This window comes from Tursiops truncatus, chromosome 2, assembly GCF_011762595.2.
Source record: "Tursiops truncatus isolate mTurTru1 chromosome 2, mTurTru1.mat.Y, whole genome shotgun sequence".
In the NCBI taxonomy this organism is placed as follows: domain Eukaryota; kingdom Metazoa; phylum Chordata; class Mammalia; order Artiodactyla; family Delphinidae; genus Tursiops; species Tursiops truncatus.
This window is the reverse complement of record NC_047035.1, coordinates 139,395,647-139,416,698: the sequence shown is the minus strand read 5'-3', so window position 1 is coordinate 139,416,698 and position 21,052 is coordinate 139,395,647. Positions and strand designations below refer to the sequence as shown.

The following is a 21,052-nucleotide window of genomic DNA, read 5'->3' as shown; positions in this document are numbered from 1 at the left end:
GCTGAGTGTGAACTGCCCATGGAACGACCAGGTTGTAAATAATCGTGTGAATCTCAGCAGTGAGACAAAAGTTTGGGATGGGCAAGTGGATAACAATAAAGGACAGAGACAGGAGATGCAACAAAGGAGGATACACAGAGAGAGGAACCAAAGGAGATGGAAGTGCAGCCTAGGAGAATGCAGGAGGACAAAGAAGTGTGTCATGGAAGCTGAATATGAGAATTACAAGAAGGTAAAGGGGATCATCAGTGAGATCAACTTAGAAGACGACCACTAATAGATGTGGTTAGTGTTCACAATTTTTAAAGGGTAAAGGGAAAGAAAGGTCACTAGAATCAGCACTTAGGAGGGCACTGGTAACCTTTATAGGAGCACAGTTTGCCAATGCCTGAAATTGCTCTAACAAGGGACATAATCTTTCATTCTGCAATAAGAAACAAAAGGCTTAAAATTCAAGCGACTCCTTAAGTTAAAACCATAGCAAGCTCATTTTTTCTAAAGTGTAATGAATCACAGAATTTTAGAATTGGAAGGGTGCAATCATCTAACTGGTACTGATCATCTAAGTAATCCTCATTTTATGGTTGAGGAAAGTCCAGTACAGTGCAAGTTTCAAGGAAGAACCAGACCAGGCCCAGAGCTACTACCCAGTCCAGGCCGTAGAATACACGAAGCCCCTATGTAAAGCTCCCTCTGCTTCACCAGTAAACATGGAAGTGCCTGTCTAGAACTAAACATAATATTGATACATTGAGAGTAGAGGCTTTATTTACAATGATACTCAAACAGGATTTAGCAAAAGATCCTCTTCCTCCTTATCTCATCAGCATGGGCTGTACTTCATAAACAAAAAAGGAATATCCTGGGGGCAGGAAGTGAACTCTCTCCTCAGATATGTTCTCTAAATTCAAATAAGTTCCCTGCTCCCCAGCTGTTAGGAGCATAGTTGGTAGACATTTTATTAGCAGCTGGGATTCAAACTCCTGCCTCCCACTGCGGAACATGTCCAGGGAGACATCAACACTGGCCGGGAAAAGTTCAGGCTTTCACCTCACTCATGGCCTCCATAAGGCGAACGCTGTTGGTGACTGCTGTCGTCAGAAAAATGAACCTGTACCCTAAGGAGTCAAAAGCAACACCATACATGACTGAGGGCAGATTTAAGCCCCTAACACCAGCCATGTCAAGCCCCTCCAGTTCCACGGCCCTGGCTGGGTCAGAGCACCAGTTTATAGTCATAGATGCGTCCGTGCCATGCTCCTGGGCACAGCAACTTGCCATGCTTGGTGGAACTGGGCTTCCTGCTATTCAGCCCACAGCAAGATGCCAGCAAGTGGTACCCAGAGGCCAGTAAAGAAGCCTTCCTGAGGGCTGCCCTTTGTTCCCCAGATCCCACGGAAGCCTGATCTCACCTTTCTCTCTGCCCAGGAACCGGAGGGCTGAGATCTCAGAGAATGTGCAACCACCCAAGAACACCACCAAGATGAGGCGCAGGGACTCACTGGAAGCCTTGTCTTCCTTGGTCATGTCTGCAAAGACCAGACCAGACTCAGCTCTTCACCAGCACTACTGGATGATGCATCCGGCCCTCCTCTTGTTTCACCCCGCCCCCACTGGGCAAGGCCATGCACCTGTGAATGCCAGCTCACTGCAGTTGAGAAGCCGCACGACTTCATCCAGGCCCTGCCAGCTTTGCCGCTCCAGCACCTGGGAAGGCACAAGCGCTAGTTTCAAGTCTAGCAGCAGCCAGACTGTCACATTTCTTGCTAGTCACTCAGGTAGTTAAAAGTTGGGCCAGGCCAGGGACTAAGAGAAAGCAGAGAGCATGAAATATGAACAGGAGCGAGCCACTCGTTCTCACCTGCTCGATGATTCGGCAGCTGAGGGGCACGTAAGCACCACTGAACACATACGCCATGTCACGTGGCACTTTCAGATCATACTCGCCATCCACACGTGGGATCTAGAGGGCAAAGGGGACTGTATGAGGCAAGTGGCCACTCAGCCCTCCAGTCCTTTACAGGGTCAGAGAAAAGTGGCATACCCCTAAGAACAGTTCTTACTTCAACTAAAGTAAGAAACAGCAATAGCCTTGGAGGAAAAAAAAAAAAAGAATCCATAACTAAAGATGAAAGCTGTTCAGTGCCTGCTGATTCTCTTGAATGAGTTTCCATGCTCGCTGGAAAGAGGGACCCTTCTGACCCTTCAGCGACATGGGACATGTCTGTCACTGAAGCGGCACTTAGTGTATTCTCTGACATTGGTAGGTGTGAGTTACGTGTTCATTAAATGAATGAACCTTTGTGTCTTGTCTCATTATTAAGCTCATGCTATAATGCTACCACACAAAAGGATCTTTATAAAAACAAAATGACAGAGAGGATTTTGTTGGTTCAAAGTACTTCACAAAGGACTGACCCCACTGCCTCCCTTGTCCACCCCTGTTCTACATACCAAATTCAGCTTCTTGCTGATGGCGCGGAAATTGCTCCTCTTGGCCAGAGAACTGAAGGCATCAGTAATCTTTCCTGGGAAAGAAATCTGCGCTGGTTTCATCTAAGGTTTATGGATTAATGATGCTGCCACAGGTGATACCACTCAGGAAATGACAGGACCCCCTCTTCTCAAATAGCAGGACCTATCACATCTGAAGATCCCCTTCAAAGCCGTTCACCTACAGTTCCCTGGAACTGATTAAGACAAGCACCACCCTTCTCCCACCCGCAGTCTTCCTCCTCCTACAGGGTACCAGCCCTCTACTAAATGCAATCTACAGGGTGATCCTAGTTTACTGGTTAAGTGTACGGCCTTTGGAGTTAAATCTGACTTACTAAGGGGCCCTGAAGAAGTCACTTAACCTCCCTAAGCCTCGGTTTCCTCATGTGTAAAATGGAGATAATAAAACTTACCACACGGAAACTTTGCGAGGATTAAATGAGAAAGTGTATCTAAAAGGCTTAGCACGTCAGTGTTCAATAACTGGAAGCTGCTCTTACAAGCAGAAGTAGTGGCAGTAAGGACAGTAACAGTAAGGAATCACTTTCTCCTTCCCCAGCTCATTCTCTCCCCACCAGGGTGCTCTGCCTATTGAGAGAACGGGCAACAACAGCCGAGGAGGGTGAAAGGGGTTACCTGTACTCCCTGCTCACCTGCAGCCTTGTCCGTCACCAGCTTGCTCACTTTACTCTCCACAGCTGTGAGGGTGTCCCCCGGGGCCTGCTCCGTTAGGAGCCCAGCTCGCCGCAGATTGGAGAAGGTTAGCAGGTGCTCGGGGCCATAGCTCTGAAGAAAATGCAATTCAGCTCTCTACCGAGCGTTCACCAAGGGCCTAGCACTGTTAGGTGATATGGAGGTGGGGGAGAGGATTATGTGCTCTGTGTCCTGAGCAGCGCACACTTGTTTGTGGGGAAGATTTTCATATCAGAAATCACCAAATGCCAAACAAAGAATAAAAGCAGCACGGAACAATTAAAGAGCACAGAAAGCTGTCGATGTAAGGAGGTGGGGAAGGCTTCACAGAGGAGGTAGGACTTGAGAAGGACCTGGAAGGAAAGGTGTATTGACGCCTCGCAAGGTGCTAAATAAAGGGAGAATCCAGGAGTAAGAACTCACCACTGGGTCCAACAGCTGAATTGTTCAAATTCCCCCCGCATTGGCCACATAAGAGGGGAGGAGAGTGAAACAAGGGTAGTGGGAAGGGTCTCTGCGTGCTGAAAGGTGACCATCCCCACAACCTCTGAGAGGGAGGCTGCATGGGAACAGGAGGGTGATGGGGACAGGAAAGGGACCATTTCTTCTTTTGCCTCTTTCGAAAATGTCCAATGACCTCCCTCCACCAAGTTCCCTCAAGAACACAGTCTCCTGGCCTTACCTGCAGATACTGGGTTTTCAGGGATCGGTAATCCTTGGGGATCAAACCTGAGGGTAAGGGAGATAAAGGTTCATGAGCCAGTTGAGGTGCCCTAAAGTGTACAAACCAACAAACCAACCCTCGTCCCCCCACCAAAAAAAAAACCCTAGTCAGAAGGAAGGAGTCAGTACATAACGTTAACCTTGCATCCTATGCAGCTGATTCTAAATTGACTCCTAAATTTACGCTTGCTTTTTGAAAGATATAGCCTGGATCTGAGAGTTCCAAGGAAGAGCCCCGAGGAAGCGACACCGAAACAAAAGCTAATCTAATCCGTAGTGGGGGGTGGGATGCGCCAGGAGGGAGGACAAGGGCCTTCCCGTGCATTTCTCTCTGGCTATGGGCCAGTTTTCTGGGGAACTGCTCAACAGCTAGTGGGGAATAGGAAAAGTGTTCAAATGAGTTCCCAAAGTGCAGCCTTAGATGTTTTTCTCCACAGAGGTAAGAAGAAATGGACTTCCAACTACAATAAAGGGGATTTAGAATAAGCAAATAACGTCTTTGGGTAGAAAGCAACCTTAAAGAATATTTGCCAACTGGAAGACTTCAACATTCAAAACAAGTTGCCATGAAAGGTTGCAGAATCTGAGCTTTTAAAATGTTTATGAAATTGGTTTTTCCTGGACTGTATCTTGATTATGAAATCTTGTTGCGGGTAGGAGGCCAGATGGAATGATGAGAGAAATGCCGTTCGGCTCTACCCCTTTGCAATCCTACGATGGGACAGGCCGTGTGCCGGGGGCGTTGGGGAGGGTGGATGTGGTCCTGTTTAGGGCTGGAACAATAAATTACCTTATGACCTGGGGATGTTTCACCCAAAACAAAAGCTGCTTTATTTTACAGGGGAAAGAATCCACGAGATTACAGGGAACTATCCCTAAGGTACAGCTTTTCAATCTGGCGTCTTTGGTCCCTGGGGCTCACCGTTCTCAGTGATGGACAAAAGGCACATGAGGCGAAGGCTTTCTATGGGTGACACCTGCACAGGAAGAAAGAGTCAAGGAGAATTCAAGTTTCATAACACACGCTCTCTCCTCTTGCTTCCGCTTGAGCCCCACCTCTAAACGCTGTTCCCAATATCTCCCCCCTTCCCGCCTCACCTGCCGGTCTATGTGCTCTTCAATGTAGTTGGTGCTCTCACGGATGCTGAAGCCCTCCAGCAGCGCTGCAAATAATCAGAGGAGAGCCTGTTACTGGGGGAGCTGCTCAGCTGTTGCCATCTATGCTAATGGGCGTCTTGTCTCCCCATCTCTTTCTTCATCCTTGGGGTGGGTTAAGGGGCCCCCAGGGCTTCTAGCAGGAACCAACATTCCACACAGCCAGCGTCAGCTGGAAAGAGCCAGAGAGCATCTTTTCAGGGCGGGCTGGGACTGGGAGCCACGGAAGCAGAAGCAGGAGAAGTAGCCAAGTCACCATGCTCAGTCTTGATGAGCTCCTGGAAGTCCTGCTTGGTTTTCTTCTTCATGATGGATTCACAGGCCCCAATATCTGCAGACAGGACAAAAGGGGAGCTGACATATCCTGGTTCTGGAAGAATGCCTCTTTATTGTCCAGAAGAATAAGGACCTCTTAAGGCAAAGTGCAGGAGCACTTCTTCACACTTTAGACCAAAGAAGAGCACTATTTTCCAAATGAACAGGGATCTCCTCCCAGATCTCCTCTGCAGGGTTCCCCTTGCCCTACCCTCAAGCTGAAACCTACGGAGACTCAGCAGGCGGTGCTCCTGCTTCAGTCCCTTGAGCTCCTGGGACACGAAGTTCTTCATCTGCTTTATGTCCATGCCTCTCCGGCGCTGTGGGGACATTCCCATGAGGTCAGCCCCTCTGCCCTCAGATGTGAGCAAACACTACCCTCCCTCAGTTCCCACCCACTGTAGCATCAGAAGGGGAGCCAAAGGGCAGCAGCCTGGGGAGCCACTGAGGAAACAGAGGACCCGGGCTGGGAGCCTCACGTCATACTGGGCCTGCAGGTTCCGGGCCTTCTGGCTCAAGAAGCCAAAGACATTGGAGAAGTGCTCGTTACGAATCTCATTAAACACCTGCAAGGAGAATGAGACAGGAACAAATTACTATACAGACACATACCTCGTTCCTTCCTGCCTCATCAGGGTAACAACGGCACAGGGAGAGTGCTCAGCTATTCTAGCAGAAGTACAAAGAAAGCTGAGCTGGTATCAGTAAGGACATGTCAAATCCCTGCTGTGTGCTCTGGGTTGTGCTCTTAACTGGCTGGGTGCCCCTCTGTCCTGGGGACTCGGCCTCTCCTCCCAGTGCCGGGGCCCACAGCCTCATGGTGGCAGTGGCCCTGGGGAAATCCTCTGCCAGCACCCATGTGCTCACCTTGTCCTCGGCGTTGAGCAGCACCTTCAGACTCTTGTCAGAGGATGTGACTTCTGGGCCAAAGTCGACACTCCCTTTGAGAGCAGAGGAAACAGCTCTGAGGATCTCTGATGAGTCCTTCCTTCCCCTTTCTTTCCGGAACTGCCATTAAAGGTCCCCCAGGGACTTCCCTAGTGGTCCAGTGGTTAGGACTCTGAGCTTCCAATGCCAGGGGCCCAGGTTCCATCCCTGGTCAGGGAACTAAGATCCCCCAAGGAGTGTCGCCCAAAAAAAAGAAATAAAGATTTAAACGTTCCCCCAAACTATTTGGAAGGCAGCAGTTCACTCCAAGCCTGGGTCTCTCCCACAAGTCCTGCACCCTCACCGTGGGAAGCTCCAGGAGCTGAGGACCCCTCCGTCTCACTAAGATGCCACTTACCACACTTGACGCGGAAGGTGTCATCCACCAGACCCTCGTAAACCACCTGGGAGCAAAGTGCTGTCACAAAGTCCACGTCTGAAACCGAGATCCCCGACAGTGAGGGTCTTCCCCGATGCAGCCTCCCACCCAGTTTGCTCAGTATCCGCTCAAGTGCCTTCCATGGGGCCCAAGTGCCCACGTCCCCAGTCAACGCTGGCATTCACAGGCTCAACTTGAGGATCCCAGCTGTGCCACCATGTTTCCCATATTCCCGTATCTTCTAGGGTCGACAGATGAGAGGAGTGCTGAGCATACTTCACCTCTGTCCAGGAGAAAGACATGTCCAATTTCTGGCCTTCGGCCCTTGGTTTCACCATCCTCCTCCTCTTCCAGTTTCCTCCACAATTCATGTGACATCTGTCAGGGCCCAAGACATTCACAATCTTATGTCCAGGTCCCTTGTGCAGCCCCACACCTACAGAACCCAACCCCTTTCCATGTGATCCTTCTCCTTGACCCCAAGAGAGGAGCTAATTATTAACGATATTACCTCTACTACTCCCACCTGTTCCTACCCCTCCTCATCCTGCCCCACACCAGTGAAGGAGTCTCTCCGCCCCCAAAGATTTAGGGATGCTACCTAGAGGTCCTGGGCCCTTGCCATTCTCTTAGCCACACAAGTTCTCCCCTCTGGGGACCTACTCTGGAGCAATGAAAGCAAGGTAAAGAATATACCTCACATCCCAGATGCCCATGAACAATCCTTGGTGGTTAGAAAACAAGTGAATAGGGGCTATCAGGACACAGAACTGCTCACCTTAGCACATCTGCCAATTCCATAGCAGTTAGGGAAGGGTCCATAGAGCGTGCTGAGGAGGTGCAAGGCCTGTGCCACAGTGTTGATCCAACACTGATCTCCTTCCTGCAGGGACCACATGGACCACAAAGATATGGATCAACCCGACAGATCCATCTGGAAAGTGGATAGGCCTAGAAGCCCTGAGCAGAAAGGCAGGGTCTGGGCAATGCTTGCAAAAGTCCATTTTCATTGGCCCCAATGGAAGCCCCATGAGCCTCAAGCAGTGGTATTCCGTCTCCAAATTACTATCACTCATGATAAATTATGAGGTGGATGAAGGTTGAATCCATATTTCTAGCCCACAGGACCCCATGTCTGTCCCGACTCCTTGATGCCAAGACCCAAGGGCCCTGCATTTACCAGGAAGTAGTCCCTGAAAAATTCTGGTAGTTCCATGCTCAACAGATCCACATCAAGAGGCAACAAAGAGAAGGCCCATTCGTCACAGCTCACATCTGTGGGTACAGACAGCATCAGCCTCCCTGCCGAAGGCACGTGGCTCCACATTAAGAGGGAAGCTCCACTACAGCCGTGCAAAAACTCCTGAGTGCCTGCCACACGCCAGGTACTGCACTGAGCACGGGATGCTCAGAGGTGAATAAGATACAATCTCTGCCCGGAAGGGGCTCACAGGCTGATGAGGAAAGGAGACATGTACGTAACAGCCTGTAATACAGTGGGATCTCAGTGGTGTGTTTTCGTTAGAGTGCGGACCAAAAGTGCTGATGAAACACTCCTTCATTTATGCATTATTGGACAAATACTGACGGAGAGCCACATATGTATGGTGCTAGGCTAAATACTGGGGACATGGTGGTAAACGGAATGGACATGCTCCTGACTTCTGGAGCTGACAAGGTAGTGAGAGAGTACACACCAGACAAATCTAACTACAGTTATATGCTCCAAAGGAGTAAAACAGCAACCTATGAGCACAAATATTTCAGGGATCTAACCCCAACTACAGGCACAGGAAAGACTTCCCTAAAGAAGAGACATTTGGCTTAGAATTTGAGTATGATTTGGGTAGGCAAAAAGCTGTAGGGTGAGGAACATTCTAGGCAACAAGAACTGGTGTGTGAAGTCCCCATGGCTGGAGGGTAGTGAGTCAGGAGAGAGGAGTAGCACGTGAGGAGGCTAAAGGGCCAGGAAGGGGCCAGACTGTAGAGGCACAGGAGGCCATGCTGAGTATCCTGGGCTTTATTCTGAGCCACTGCAGGATTTCCAGTAGGGAGGATGGCGACCAGGTTTGTGTTGCACGGAGGATGGAGTGAGGAATGCACACAGGAGGGAAGGCACGAGTTTTGCTTGTGGGAGTCTTGGGAGGTAAGAAGAGGGCATCGGTGATTTTCAACTATAGCCCCACTAGTATTCTAATTTGGGGTCTTCCTTCCCATTCTCAGTACCCTCAGGAATAAGGCAGGGAAAAGGCAGGGAAAAGGAGATGGGTACGGGGAACAACCATCACGGCCATCTTCCACACGTCCTCCCCCTCTCCACTCATATCCGTCTCCTCTCACCTCCATAGATGCCCTCTTCCTCAAGCACCATCTCACACGCATAAAACTGAAAGAGAAAGGGAAGCTGATTAGTAACCCCCTTCTCCATTCTTTCCATTTCTCTGGAGTTCCTCTGTGGTCACTGATGAGGACCACACTTATTCTTTTTTTTTTTTTTTTTTTGCGGTACGCGGTCCTCCCACTGTCGTGGCATGTCCCGTTGCGGAGCACAGGCTCCGGACGCGCAGGCTCAACGGCCATGGCTCACAGGTCCAGCCGCTCCGCGGCATGTGGGATCCTCCCGGACTGGGGCACGAACCCGTGTCCCCTGCATCGGCAGGTGGACTCCCAACCACTGCTCCACCAGGGAAGCCCAAGGACCACACTTACTGAACCCAGTGAAAAAGACAAAAGAACCCAGACTCTTAGATCTAGAAAGGACCGCTGGAATCACTGGCCCAACGCTTTGTTTCCTCTTCAGCCATTTCATTCACTTATTAAGTCAACTGCTTTTTTTCTCCCTGATTGACTAGAAAAGCTTTACAAAGGAGAAAGTATTCAGCTGTCAGGGAAGGGTGGGTCCTGCCAGCAGCGACGGGAAGCAGGGCATGACAGTGCTATAGAAACAGAGGAGGAGGAGCAGGTGTAGGTAAAAAGCAATGGTGTGGAGAGAGCAGGGATGGAGTTCTGGTTAGGACATGTCCATGGGACCTCTGCAGACACCGAGGGAGGTCTGGACAGACAGCCTTGGGGGCTAAAGTCACATACACTGCACTTAAAGTGGATAGCTTGTCCAAAAGAACATACAGAGAGAAGAGAGCTTAGGACAGGACTCTAGGGAACCAAAATTAAAAGGGTGCACAGTCCAAGACCGGGCAGAAAAGACCGAGAAAGAATACATAGAGAGGTGAGACTAGGAGAAAACAGCACCCCTAAATAGCACCTCTAAAGGCAGAGTTTCAAGGAAGAATGGGCAACAGTCTCAAATGCCAGAGAAGTTAAGGAGGAAGAGCATGACATAGACATCACTGGATTTGACAATGGAGATCTTAGGCGACTAGATTAAAAGGTGAAGGTGGGGGCTTCCCTGGTGGCACAGTGGTTGAGAGCAGGCTGATGCAGGGGACACGGGTTCGTGCCCCGGTCCGGGATCCCACATGCCGCGGAGCGGCTGGGCCCATGAGCCATGGCCACTGAGCCTGCGCGTCCGGAGCCTGTGCTCCGCAACGGGAGAGGCCACAACAGTGAGAGGCCCATGTACCGCAAAAAAAAAAAAAAAAAAAAAAAAAAAAAGGTGAAGGTGGACGTGGGGAAGCAGAAGCAGTGGCAGCAGATAATTCTTCAGTCTGGCCACAAATTAAGGGAGAGTCGCTGTCAGGGACAAGAGATGAGGACAGAGAACTGTTTAGAAGGGATAAATATGGTTGAAGATATAAGAGTCTACTTGATGAAGCAAGAGAGTGGAGAAAGCAGGCAGGGATGGGGCCAAGAACACAGGTGAGCCTCCGCTCTTAGATGGGGAAAGGCCAGTGACTTGTCCTTCTTTTTTATTTTTTGTAAATTATTTTCTATTTTTTATTTTATGTTTTTTTGGCCATGCTGCGTGGCTCATGGGGATCTTAGTTCCCTAACCAGGGATCGAACCTGCGTTCCCTGCAGGGGAAGCAAGGAGTCTTAACCACTGGACCACCAGGGAAGTCCCTATGGACCTACTTTTAATGCTAACTAATTGAATTCCATAGCCCAGTTTGAAAACTGCCGATCTTCATAGTTAACAAAGGAAGTCTCAGGACGAGAGACAGATTTCCTCTTCCCTACAGCTACTAAGGAAGGCATCATCCTATGATGGAAAATTAGGTCAAAGGATTTGATCAGATAGGGTGTTAGAAAGAAAAAATTCATGAAAATATCAATTTTCTTTTTCTGTGTGATATAGAGGCTTGTAGCATTATTTGAAACTGTTACCAACTTGTTCTATTCCCTATTTAAACAAGTCTGTCCTTGGAAGTATAATTTGAAAAAAAAGGTTCTTGTAAGACTCCAAAAACTAGAAATTACTGCTATAGCTCTTTTAATAACATTCAAAAGTATCCTGTAATTTTGATTGGTTATTTTACACAATAATTTTCTTGCCCTAGTAATAATGTTATACTTGATGTATTTGTATTCCTAAACAGGATAAATAGCTGTAAGACTGTGCCATCGGGACTCCCCTGGAGGTCCAGTGGTTGAGACTCTGTGCTCCCAATGTAGGGGGCCCGGGTTCAAGCCCTGGTCGGGGAACTGGATCCTACATGCATGCCCCAACTAAGACCCCACAGGCCGCAACTAAAGATCCTGCATGCTGCAACTAAGACCCGGAGCAGCCAACTAAATAAATAAACATTTTTTTAAAGAGGGACTTCCCTGGTGGTGCAGTGGTTAAGGATCCGCCTGCCAATGCAAGGGACACGGGTTCAATCCCTGGTCCAAGAAGATCCCACATGCCGTGGAGCAACTAAGCCTGTGTGCCACAACTACTGAGCCTGTGCTCTAGAGCCCGAGAGCCACAACTACTGAACCTGTGTGCCACAACTACTGAAGCCTGCACGCCTAGAGCCTGTGCTCCGCAACTAGAAGCCACCACAATGAGAAGCCCGAGCGCTGAAATGAAGAGTAGCCCCCGCTTGCCATAAGTAGAGAAAGCCAGCATGGAGCAATGAAGACCCAACGCACTCAAAAAAAAAAAAAAAAAAAAATTGAAAAGTAAATAAATAAAAAATAAAAGTATTACCTCTCTTGATCCTCATAATTCTATGAGGTGTGGAAGATTAATGCTATGTGCTCCTTATTTTATGGTTACACAGAAGAGTCCTATTCATCCCTCATTCATTTATGTCAGTAAAACTGAAATCCTACAGGGCTACTTTTTTTTTTAATTTTTTAAAAATTAATTAATTAATTTTATTAATTTATTTTTGGCTGTGTTGGGTCTTCGTTGCTGTGCACAGGCTTTCTCTAGCTGTGGAGAGCAGTGGCTACTCTTCATTGCAGTGCGCAGGATTCTCATTGCGGTGGCTTCTCTTGTTGTGGAGCATGGGCTCTAGGCGTCTGGGCTTCAGTAGCTGTATCACGCGGGCTTCAGTAGTTTTGGCTCACGGGCTCTAGAACGCAGGCTCAGTAGTTGTGGTGCACGGGCTTAGCTGCTCCACAGCATGTGGGATCTTCCCGAACCAGGACTCGAACCCGTGTCCCCTGCATTGGCAGGTGGATTCTTAACCACTGCACTACCAGGGAAGTCCCTACAGGGCTACTTTTAATGCTAACTAATGGAACTCCATAGCCCAGTTTGAAAACTGCCAATCTTCATAACTAACAAAGGGAGTCTCAGGAAGAGAGAGAAAATTCCTCTTCCCTACAGCAACTAAGGAAGACACTGTCCTGTAATGGAAAATCAGGTCAAAAAATTTGATTAGATAGGGTGTTAGAAAGAAAAAAATTCATAAAAATATCAATTTTCTTTTTTCTGTGTGATATGGAGGCTTGTAGCATTATTTGAAACTGTTAACAATTTGTTCTATTCCCTGTTTAAACAAATCTGTCCTTGGAAGTATAATTTGAAAAACAGGGTTTTGTAAGACTCCAAAAACTAGAGATTACTGCTATAGCTCCTTTAATAACATTCAAAAGTAACCTCTAATTCTGATCGGTTATTTTACTCAATAATTTTCTTGCCCTGGTAATAATGCTACACTTGATATATTTGTATTCCTAAACAGGATTAATAGCTGTAAGACTGTGCTATCAATCTTCAAATGATCTTCAAAGGAAGATCATTGGTTCTTTCCTCTTATTCCTTTTAAATGATGAGAAAACAATATAAGCCTATGATTCCTCTAGACTTCTTAATAGAAACTGAAAGTCACCTCATTTAAAAGAGATAAGTACTATTATCAACTCCATTTTATAGATGAGAAAACTGAGACACAGAGCAGTTAAGTAACTTATCCAAGATCACACAGGTAATAGGTGCTAAAGCATGGATTCACAGCCAGACAGTTTGGCTTCAGTGTCTTTAGTCTTACCTACTGCTTCTATTTTCTTTAGAATTTTCTTGGGAAAATTGCAAAGGAATAAATCCCTGTCCTTTCAACTTTAATTTCTACCTGCTCTAAGTGTGGCATGCACTACTTGGTATAACTGTATAGTCCTACGACGGGCAATGTATAGACCTGGTACATCATTCCTCCCAATCAATCAGGTTGAGGATGTACCTACAATGCACCCCGTTGATGTGGGCATGACAGGGGAGCTTGATGGAATTGAGAAACGGAGATACTATGACAGATCACCTAACACTTACTGCAATTATTGAGGTAAAGATGGAAGAAACCTAGCCTGGCTATGTTAATTCACTATGTGACTGTGGGCTTCAGTTCCCTCAGCTGCTCCAAGCTTAGAGACCATTTTACTGCACCCTGTGTAAGAAAAACCTCTTCCAAAGTACACTGGTATGGTTCTGATAACCCAAGGGCAGCCCAGCCACATGCCTTCGATGAGCGTGGGGCGGGAGGGTGAAGATTTATTGTGTTTGTTATTAAAGGGATATAGGGAGAAAGTCATTGAAAAGCCATAACATTGTGCACCATTACTATATAGGAATTGGTGTTAGAAGGGATACATAGCAGGTTCTACTTCAAAAATGTCAATCTTTTCACTTAAAGAAATCTATGTAGAGGACATCTCTCACAACTATACAATCTATATTCGGGGCAATTTGATGACAGACTCTCTGCTACCTTAATAAAAAGACGGTGACAGGTATTTTGCTCAGTCACCTATAATTTGCTTTGAGGGAGATACAGCTATATAGTGTTGGCCCCTTACCCCTTCCTAGTCCCCAGTCCTGTTCTACCCGATGTCATTTCCACCAGGGTCAAAACTCACCTTCTGAGGACTGAAGATCACTTTGTATTTTCGAGTTCGGCCAGCCATTTTGTCAGCATTGACAAGATCTACAGACAGAAAGGATGCAACTCAAAAGCCATGGACCTTTGTTAGACTAGAAGCAAGGAAGCAGAGAGCCTCTACGAGGAGTATGGCCTACCCAAACAATTCTTTTCTTATTAAAGGGTTCTTATGGTCAGGGTCCTTAGACCTTCCCACCCTTTCCCAGGTCTTAGTTATAATGAACACCATGGCACACTCACTGGCAATGTACCGCATATTCTTGATGCGAGGTCTGACCAAGAAGCATAATCTATGGGAGAGAAGGGGGAAAAAAACCTCAGTGAAGAAAAATCATGAAGTTGGTGATAGCAGCTTAGAAGAAACTTAAACAATGCCAACTCTTTCACCATTTGCTACAGTTCTCACCCCAGCCAGAGCCCTGCCAGCTCTTTTGGCTCACTACATACCAAACATACAGGACCCAGGACTTCCCTGGTGGCGCAGTGGATAAGACTCTGCGCTCCCAATGCAGGGCGCCCAGGTTCAATCCCTGGTCAGGGAACTAGATCCCACATGCATGCTGCAACTAAGAGTTAGCATGCCACAACTAAGGAGGCGGTGAGCCAAAACTAAGGAGCCCTGGATCCGCAGCTAAGGAGCCCGCCTGCTGCAACTAAGAAGCCCACCTCCCGCAACTAAGACCTGGTGCAACCAAATAAATAAATAAAATTTTTTAAAAAATATGAGTATATAATTAAGAGTTTAAAAACACACACACACACACACACACACACACACACACACACACACACGACTCCCCTCGATAAAACAGGTATATCGTGGTGGGTTGGGGGGCACTTATTGGCCTTATGGTGGACCCAGCAGTTCCTGCTCTCAAATAATTTACAGTCTATTGGGCAAAATAAGATGCACATATGTATGGAGTATATTAACAATCAAGTGTTAAAAAACAATACAAGAAAGTATATAAAATAGTGTTCTTCAAACTGGGGTTCATGGATGTATTCTCCATGTATCTAGGAGAATTATTTCCTCTAAGGGAGGGTGTACATTACTTAAGTTGAGAAGTATTAAAAATAAAAACAAACACCAGACAACAGGTAGGATGTGACTGTGTACCAGGTGAACAGGACAAACACTGAACCCCATGCAAATCTAGAGGAGGAGAAAATCACCCTGGAATGGCAACTGAGAGCTGCGTGGAGGAGGTGGGGCTGGATTCTGAAGGCTGGATATTTGTCGCAAGAACAGTGAGGAGAGGAGAGAATTTCAGGCAGAGTGGGTGGAGTGGCCAAAAACACGGAGGTACGTGTGCAGAGCCTGGAAGCACGCAAAAGTGCGAGCTGAATAGTGGGGACATGAAAGAGACCAGGCTGGAAAGGGGGTGAGAGGCCTCCCTGGAGGCAGCCTTGGAATCTATGACGAACAATGAGGACCTCACTCGGTAAGTAAGGGAAGCCTTGAAGGTTCTTCAGGAGAGCCCAATGAAAATATTTTTGAAAGATTATTCAATCTGGTTAGAAATGGTAGGTTGGGTTAAAGAGAGATGAGGACAAGGGAGGGAGAAACCGCAGAAAGGGAGACCAATTAAGAGGCTAAAGCACAACCTAAGGATGAATTTGTAAAAGAGGAGGGAAGCAAACCATGTCACAAACATCATGGTGCTAGATCTCGGCCAAGGACCAATCAAAGGCCAATGTGTAGGGACCTCCTCCAGCTTGGAGCCGAGACAGAGTCTCCCAGACACTCACTGTTCACTGGAGCTGAAGGCTGGCTTGTTCTCCACTTTGTACAGCTTGTCTACTTCATGTTGCTACAGAGAGAATCCAACAAAACAATGGATATAAGTGTGCTTGGAAACCCAAAGCCCGATACAATGACAGGGGTCTTCTGGAAGGGCTCCCTCCTATTTATACTAATTCTAGCAGTCTAAGTACCTCCCTGACAACCATCCCACTGAACCTTCCTCAAACTGTCAATAGAAAACCCCAAAATAAAACAATTCAAAAACAATACAAAGAGTATCAATCCCCCCTTGTCACCATAACTCTGCCATCCCCTATTTACTGTAACTCTGCCATCCCCTATTTACCCTATAAGGGTAGTCACTCTTCAGTAATATATACTGTTCATCAAAAGAAAAACTGCTTAATAGGAAAGAAGGGCCTGATCCACGTGGGGAAAGGGGCAGGTACCTTTAGGATGGAGACATTGGCGATTCGATCCAATGGGCTCATGAGATCTGCCTCAATGAACAAGTCTTTTTTTCCTGGAAGCTGAAGGAGACACAGTATCTTGGGTTACTCTCAGGTCACACGAGCTCCCTCGGCTGACAGCTCATCCAGCCATCCACTTAATAGAAGCACAGTCTCTGAGTTGGAAGGGCACTAGACCTCATCTACCCCAGCACCTTATTTATTGCCTATATCCACAGCTGACATTTCTCTACATATTCACCTATTTTGTTTTCTCATTTTCTGTACCAGTGGAAAGATATTTCACCTTCTTTCTAAGGTTAAGTCCTTGTCACTCAACCCTCCTGCTCGCCTGTGACCTTGTTCTACATCATTGCTCCTCTACTCCACCACCTCTTCCACTGTCTCCTGATAACCCAATCGATTTCCTGCTGAACGAAGCCAAACAAAACAAAACCACACCGTGTATCCTCCAGCCCCTCAACTAACTGCCAAATATCTCTTTAAATGGCATTTTTCTTCTAATTACAAAAATAACCTATGTTCAAGGTGGAAAACTTAACCCAGGACAGTCCTCACCCTCACACCCACTCTCTCATGCCAAATCCCTGTCTCCTGGTTCCCGCTTCATCACTCCTGATGCTGCCCTTTCATCTGTCCAGAGGAAGGAGAGGTCACACTGAGCAGAAGAGAGGGGGAAGTCGTTGAAAGCTTCCTCTCAACTAGGCTTTGACAAATGGGTAGGATGTTGGCAGTGATAGATTGAGATGGCAATCTAGCAAAGGCCAGGAAAAGAGAACAGGCTGAATGGTAAGGGCAGAACAAGCAATTCAGTTTGCCTGATAGGTAAGGCAGTGGTCCTCAACCAGGGCTGATTTTGCCCCCCTGGGGACATTTGGTAAAGTCTGGAGACATTTTGGATTGTCCACCTTGGGGCAGGGGGTGTTATGGGCATCTAGTGGGTAGAGGTTAGGGATGCTGCTAAATATCCTACAATGCACAGGACAGTCCCACCACAAAGAATCAAGCAGCCCAAAATGTCCATAGCACCAAGGTCGAGAAATCTTGATGTAGGGGAATGGTGTGAAACAAGACGGAAATCTTTGACAGGAATTAGAGCCTGAAGGGTCCCAAATGCCAAGTTAGGGAGTTTGGTGTTGATCCTCTATGGAACAAGGAAAAATAGAAAGCTTTTGTACACTGAAGCATCCAATCAGCTGGGAATTTTCATTAGGTAAATCTGGGAACTGTGGGTAAAATGGATTGGAGACATGAGAAACTAGAGATAAGGACTACACTTATGTGGTTAATGCAACAGTCCAAGCAGCCCAAGGACTTCCCTGGCGGTCCAGTGGTTAAGACTCTGCGCTTCCACCGCAGGGGGTGAGGGTTCGATCCCTGGTCGGGGATGCGCGGCATGCCGTGGGGTTTGGCAAGAAAACAAAAGACATACAAGCAGTCCAAGCCTGTGGTAATGAATGAGGACCTGATTTAGGCTGGTGGTGATGTGAACAAAAATAGGTTTTTTAAGAGATACATGGAACGTGTAATCGAATTTTTAAAAATACTTGAAAGAAATTAACAGTGTTAACAGTGCTTGTATCTGATAGTAGGGTTGTAAGTGATTTTTTTTTCTTTACACTTTATCTTCTGCATTTTCTAGAATTTGTTAGTGTTATTTTATAATCACCATTTAAAAAGTCAGGTGTAGGGCTTCCCTGGTGGCGCAGTGGTTGAGAGTCCGCCTGCCGATGCAGGGGACACGGGTTCGTGCCCGGTCTGGGAAGATCCCACATGCCGTGGAGCGGCTGGGCCCGTGAGCCATGGCCGCTGAGCCTGCGCATCCGGAGCCTGTGCTCCGCAACGGGAGAGGCCACAACAGTGAGAGGCCCGCGTACCGCAAAAAAAAAAAAAAAAAAAAAAAAGTCAGGTGTAAGGAAATAAATATCCACAGGACTCAGCAACTGGTTTAGTTAAGTGTGAGGAGGGAAGAAGAGTCAAAGATGATTCTGAGGTTTCAAGCCTGAATAGCAGTGCCCATTAATAAGAATTAAGTCAGAGGAAGTTAGTTTGAAGAGGACATTACTGCACAGAAATCCACTCTGGCCACGTTAAGTCATCCTTGTGGGCAGCTCTTCCTCAGGTCATTCTGTTTACAAGTTTCTATCCTTGGTCTCATTTACTCTTTCATGGGGATCTCACCAGAACTAGTGGTTCTAACTAGCATCTCTTTTCAATTCCTCAGACATCTTTTGGGTGTCTTTCATGTGCCAATCATTGTGCTACCACTACGGGACATATTACAGAGAAATAAAATATGGTCCCACATCCCCTGAGGTTCTCCCAAGTCTCCATCTTTACCCTAGCTGCAATTCTACCTTTCTATCTTCTGATGTTACAAGCAGTATTTCCTCCTAGCATCTTAACTTCATCCTATCCAAACCCAAACTATTCAACTTCCCCCACCAAAACTGTTCCTCTTTCTAATTCTTTTTCTCATTTCTATTCAATGTTCATGCAACAAATATTTATTAAGCACATGCTAAGTGCCTGACTCTAAGCTAGGTACTCATTAGGTATACATGTGGGACAAAATAGGTATGTCCCTGTCCTCAAGGACCTTCAAATCTAGTGGGGAATATGAACATGAAACAAAAGACTATATATGTAATCCATTAAAATTACAGTAATAGCATTACTTTCTTATTAGCTCAAGTTAAAAATGTCAAACTCAGCTTTGCTTCTCCCTTAACCTTTACGACCAATCAATGTCCTTGAGTCTTTGACTCAAAAAAACCCCATCAATTCCTTTCATTTCCACTGCCACTAATTTTGTGTGGGCCTTTATTACTTCAGTCTGATCTATGGTCTCCTCACTGGCCTTCTTGTTTTGCCCATTTATCCAACTTCACAATGGCTATTAGAATCATCTTCAAGTATTGTTTCATGTCACATATTGGGGAAAATTTTTCAGTAGCTGCCTAATGCCTATTGTGTAACTTCTCATCCCTCTCTTCTCTGTATTACATGCCTGTCCTTCCCTGGTTCCTCAACTTTGCTCCTACCAGTCCTTCTGCCTGGAACATCCTCTCCCATCTCCAAGGAAAATACGCTCATCTTCACACTCCAGCCCCTTGAAACTCCTAGATCACTCCAGCTACAAATGATTGTTTCAGGCGCCCTAGCTATCACTCGTTCACCACATGATACCCTGTGTGTGGTAATTTGTGTTTCATACTGCTCCCACTGGAACGTAAGAACCCTAAGGACAAAGTTGTCTTAACCATCTTTCCATCCCCAGTGATGCTTGGCACTAGTGGTGTCTCCCTTGTCTGTATGAAAAAAAGGGGGGGGGGGAGGGGGGATTTCCATTAACTCTCTGGCCAGATCGTCCCAAGTTTCCCTCCCTGAGTGCTTCATTTTGGACCTGCCACTGAAGCTCCAAGGACAATACCAAGGGCCAAGAGCAAGACCAAGGGAGCTCGGTAAGAAAGAACTATGCATCCAGTGAGTGCTGCTCATACAGTAAGGCCCCCAGCGTGGCAGGCACTGACCTGCTCCAGCAGATAGATGAGCTGGTCTCGGGCCAGCCTCTTGAGCATGGAGAAGTCAGGCAGCTCTGGGGCATCCGGACGATGGGGAAAAGCCATGGCAGCGGTCACCTGGGCCGCAGGGTGGAAGAAGGGGGACGCCCTCCGCTCTGAGAAGGCCGGCAGCACCCCAGGTTAAGCGCAGGATGGCTCTCCTTCAGGTAAAGGCACAGACTTCGAAAGAGCCCCCGAAGGGGCCCTCGCTCCTCAGCCACAATGGAGGAATGAATGGCCACCTCCTGGCCGGACAGCCGCAGCCTCGGGGGACCTCGCCTCAGGCTTGCAGCCACTTTGTCCCACCCCACCCCTCCCGGTCCACTCTGCCGGTCAGCAGGACCTGGGTCTACACCTGCAGAGGTACCCGCCTCCTGCCAAAGAGAGGGACGACTTCCTAGACCTCCCGGAAGTCCCGTGCACTCTACCAGCGCTCAGCGTACCCGGAAAAGGACGGCGTCCTGGAAGGGACATTTGAAAACGAGCGGCAACGCGTCAAGGTTCAGTTTCATTCCTGACCGGAGGCGAGTGTTCCTGTGATAAAAGAATTATACCTTAAACTAACTTTGAAGGGTACACCCAATTCTCCTAGCTCACCCAAGCAAGCGATGGGCACTTGGTCGATTTTCAGAACTTGGTGAAATCGGCGAAACCAACTCGGAATCCGGAGGGCATTGATCACTGAGGATCTGGGCTGTCAATCAAATCTACTCCACAAATTTAGCTGCAGGCTGGGAGCTCTCTCGCTTCCGAACTGCGGGAGGCCAGACGCGTGGAGATGCGGGGCGGGTGTGAGGGGAGAGAAGAGGAACGCGTTAGTAGCCAATGGAAGCCAAGTCTCGCCAGCTGTGACCTTTCAATACGGAGTTTTGGCTCATTAATGCACTTCGTGGGAAAATGGGGAAATAAACTGTGGCATATTCATACAATAAAAATAACTGAATAAATGAAAGAAGCCAGACACGAGAGTGGCATCTGTATGCCATTTATATCAGATTCTCGAACAGGAAAAACTATAGTGAAAAATTTCAGAAAAGTGATTGACTTTGGGGATGAAAATTGGGAAGAGAATTAGGGAATTTTCAGGGGTGATGGTAAAGATCTATATTTACCTTGTTAAAAAAAAAAGCTTATGAGAGACATTATAATGGACAGATCCGGCTGACAATACCTGAACTCACTAATCAATCGTGACATCACATCATCATCTCCTGGTGAGATGCATGGGAAGCACATGTTAAACCTGATCAAGCCTCAGGATCTAATTACCAGTTCATAGGAAATACAGAGGGTAGTGGAAACACGATAAAAGACAT

The 21,052-nt window shown here is 47.2% G+C and overlaps 1 protein-coding gene across 2 annotated transcripts; it reads right to left on the bottom strand.

The window, feature by feature from the left end:
- Nucleotides 1-746: 746 nt before the first annotated feature.
- Nucleotides 747-20,176, bottom strand: VPS33B (VPS33B late endosome and lysosome associated). 2 transcript variants are annotated; one of them, XM_004321460.4, is made up of 23 exons: nt 19,707-20,169; nt 16,153-16,233; nt 15,709-15,770; nt 14,197-14,246; nt 13,934-14,001; nt 9,029-9,074; nt 7,869-7,963; nt 7,467-7,571; nt 6,970-7,066; nt 6,668-6,745; nt 6,250-6,323; nt 5,862-5,948; nt 5,612-5,702; nt 5,324-5,398; nt 5,011-5,075; nt 4,835-4,889; nt 3,872-3,918; nt 3,150-3,282; nt 2,455-2,528; nt 1,862-1,963; nt 1,632-1,707; nt 1,413-1,529; nt 747-1,118 (listed from the first exon to the last, which is right to left on the bottom strand). In XM_004321460.4, the coding sequence occupies exons 1-23, from the start codon at nt 19,800-19,802 to the stop codon at nt 1,039-1,041; spliced, it is 1,854 nt and encodes a 617-aa protein (XP_004321508.2). In that variant the 5' UTR covers nt 19,803-20,169; the 3' UTR covers nt 747-1,038. The 2 variants fall into 2 exon arrangements, 1 of the variants encoding a protein (XP_004321508.2); XR_012329651.1 differs by having other exon boundaries at nt 1,087-1,118; nt 1,632-1,724; nt 19,707-20,176.
- Nucleotides 20,177-21,052: the final 876 nt, after the last annotated feature.

Excerpts from the sequence above, each read along its gene's own strand:
- VPS33B (XM_004321460.4), bottom strand. The coding sequence starts at position 19,802 with ATGGCTTTTCCCCATCGTCCGGATGCCCCAGAGCTGCCTGACTTCTCC. Across the intron at positions 5,703-5,861 it reads ACCTGCAGGCCCAGTATGAC|CGCCGGAGAGGCATGGACAT; the intron begins GTGAGGCTCCCA and ends ATGTCCCCACAG. Across the intron at positions 5,399-5,611 it reads GCACCGCCTGCTGAGTCTCC|ATATTGGGGCCTGTGAATCC; the intron begins GTAGGTTTCAGC and ends TCCTGTCTGCAG.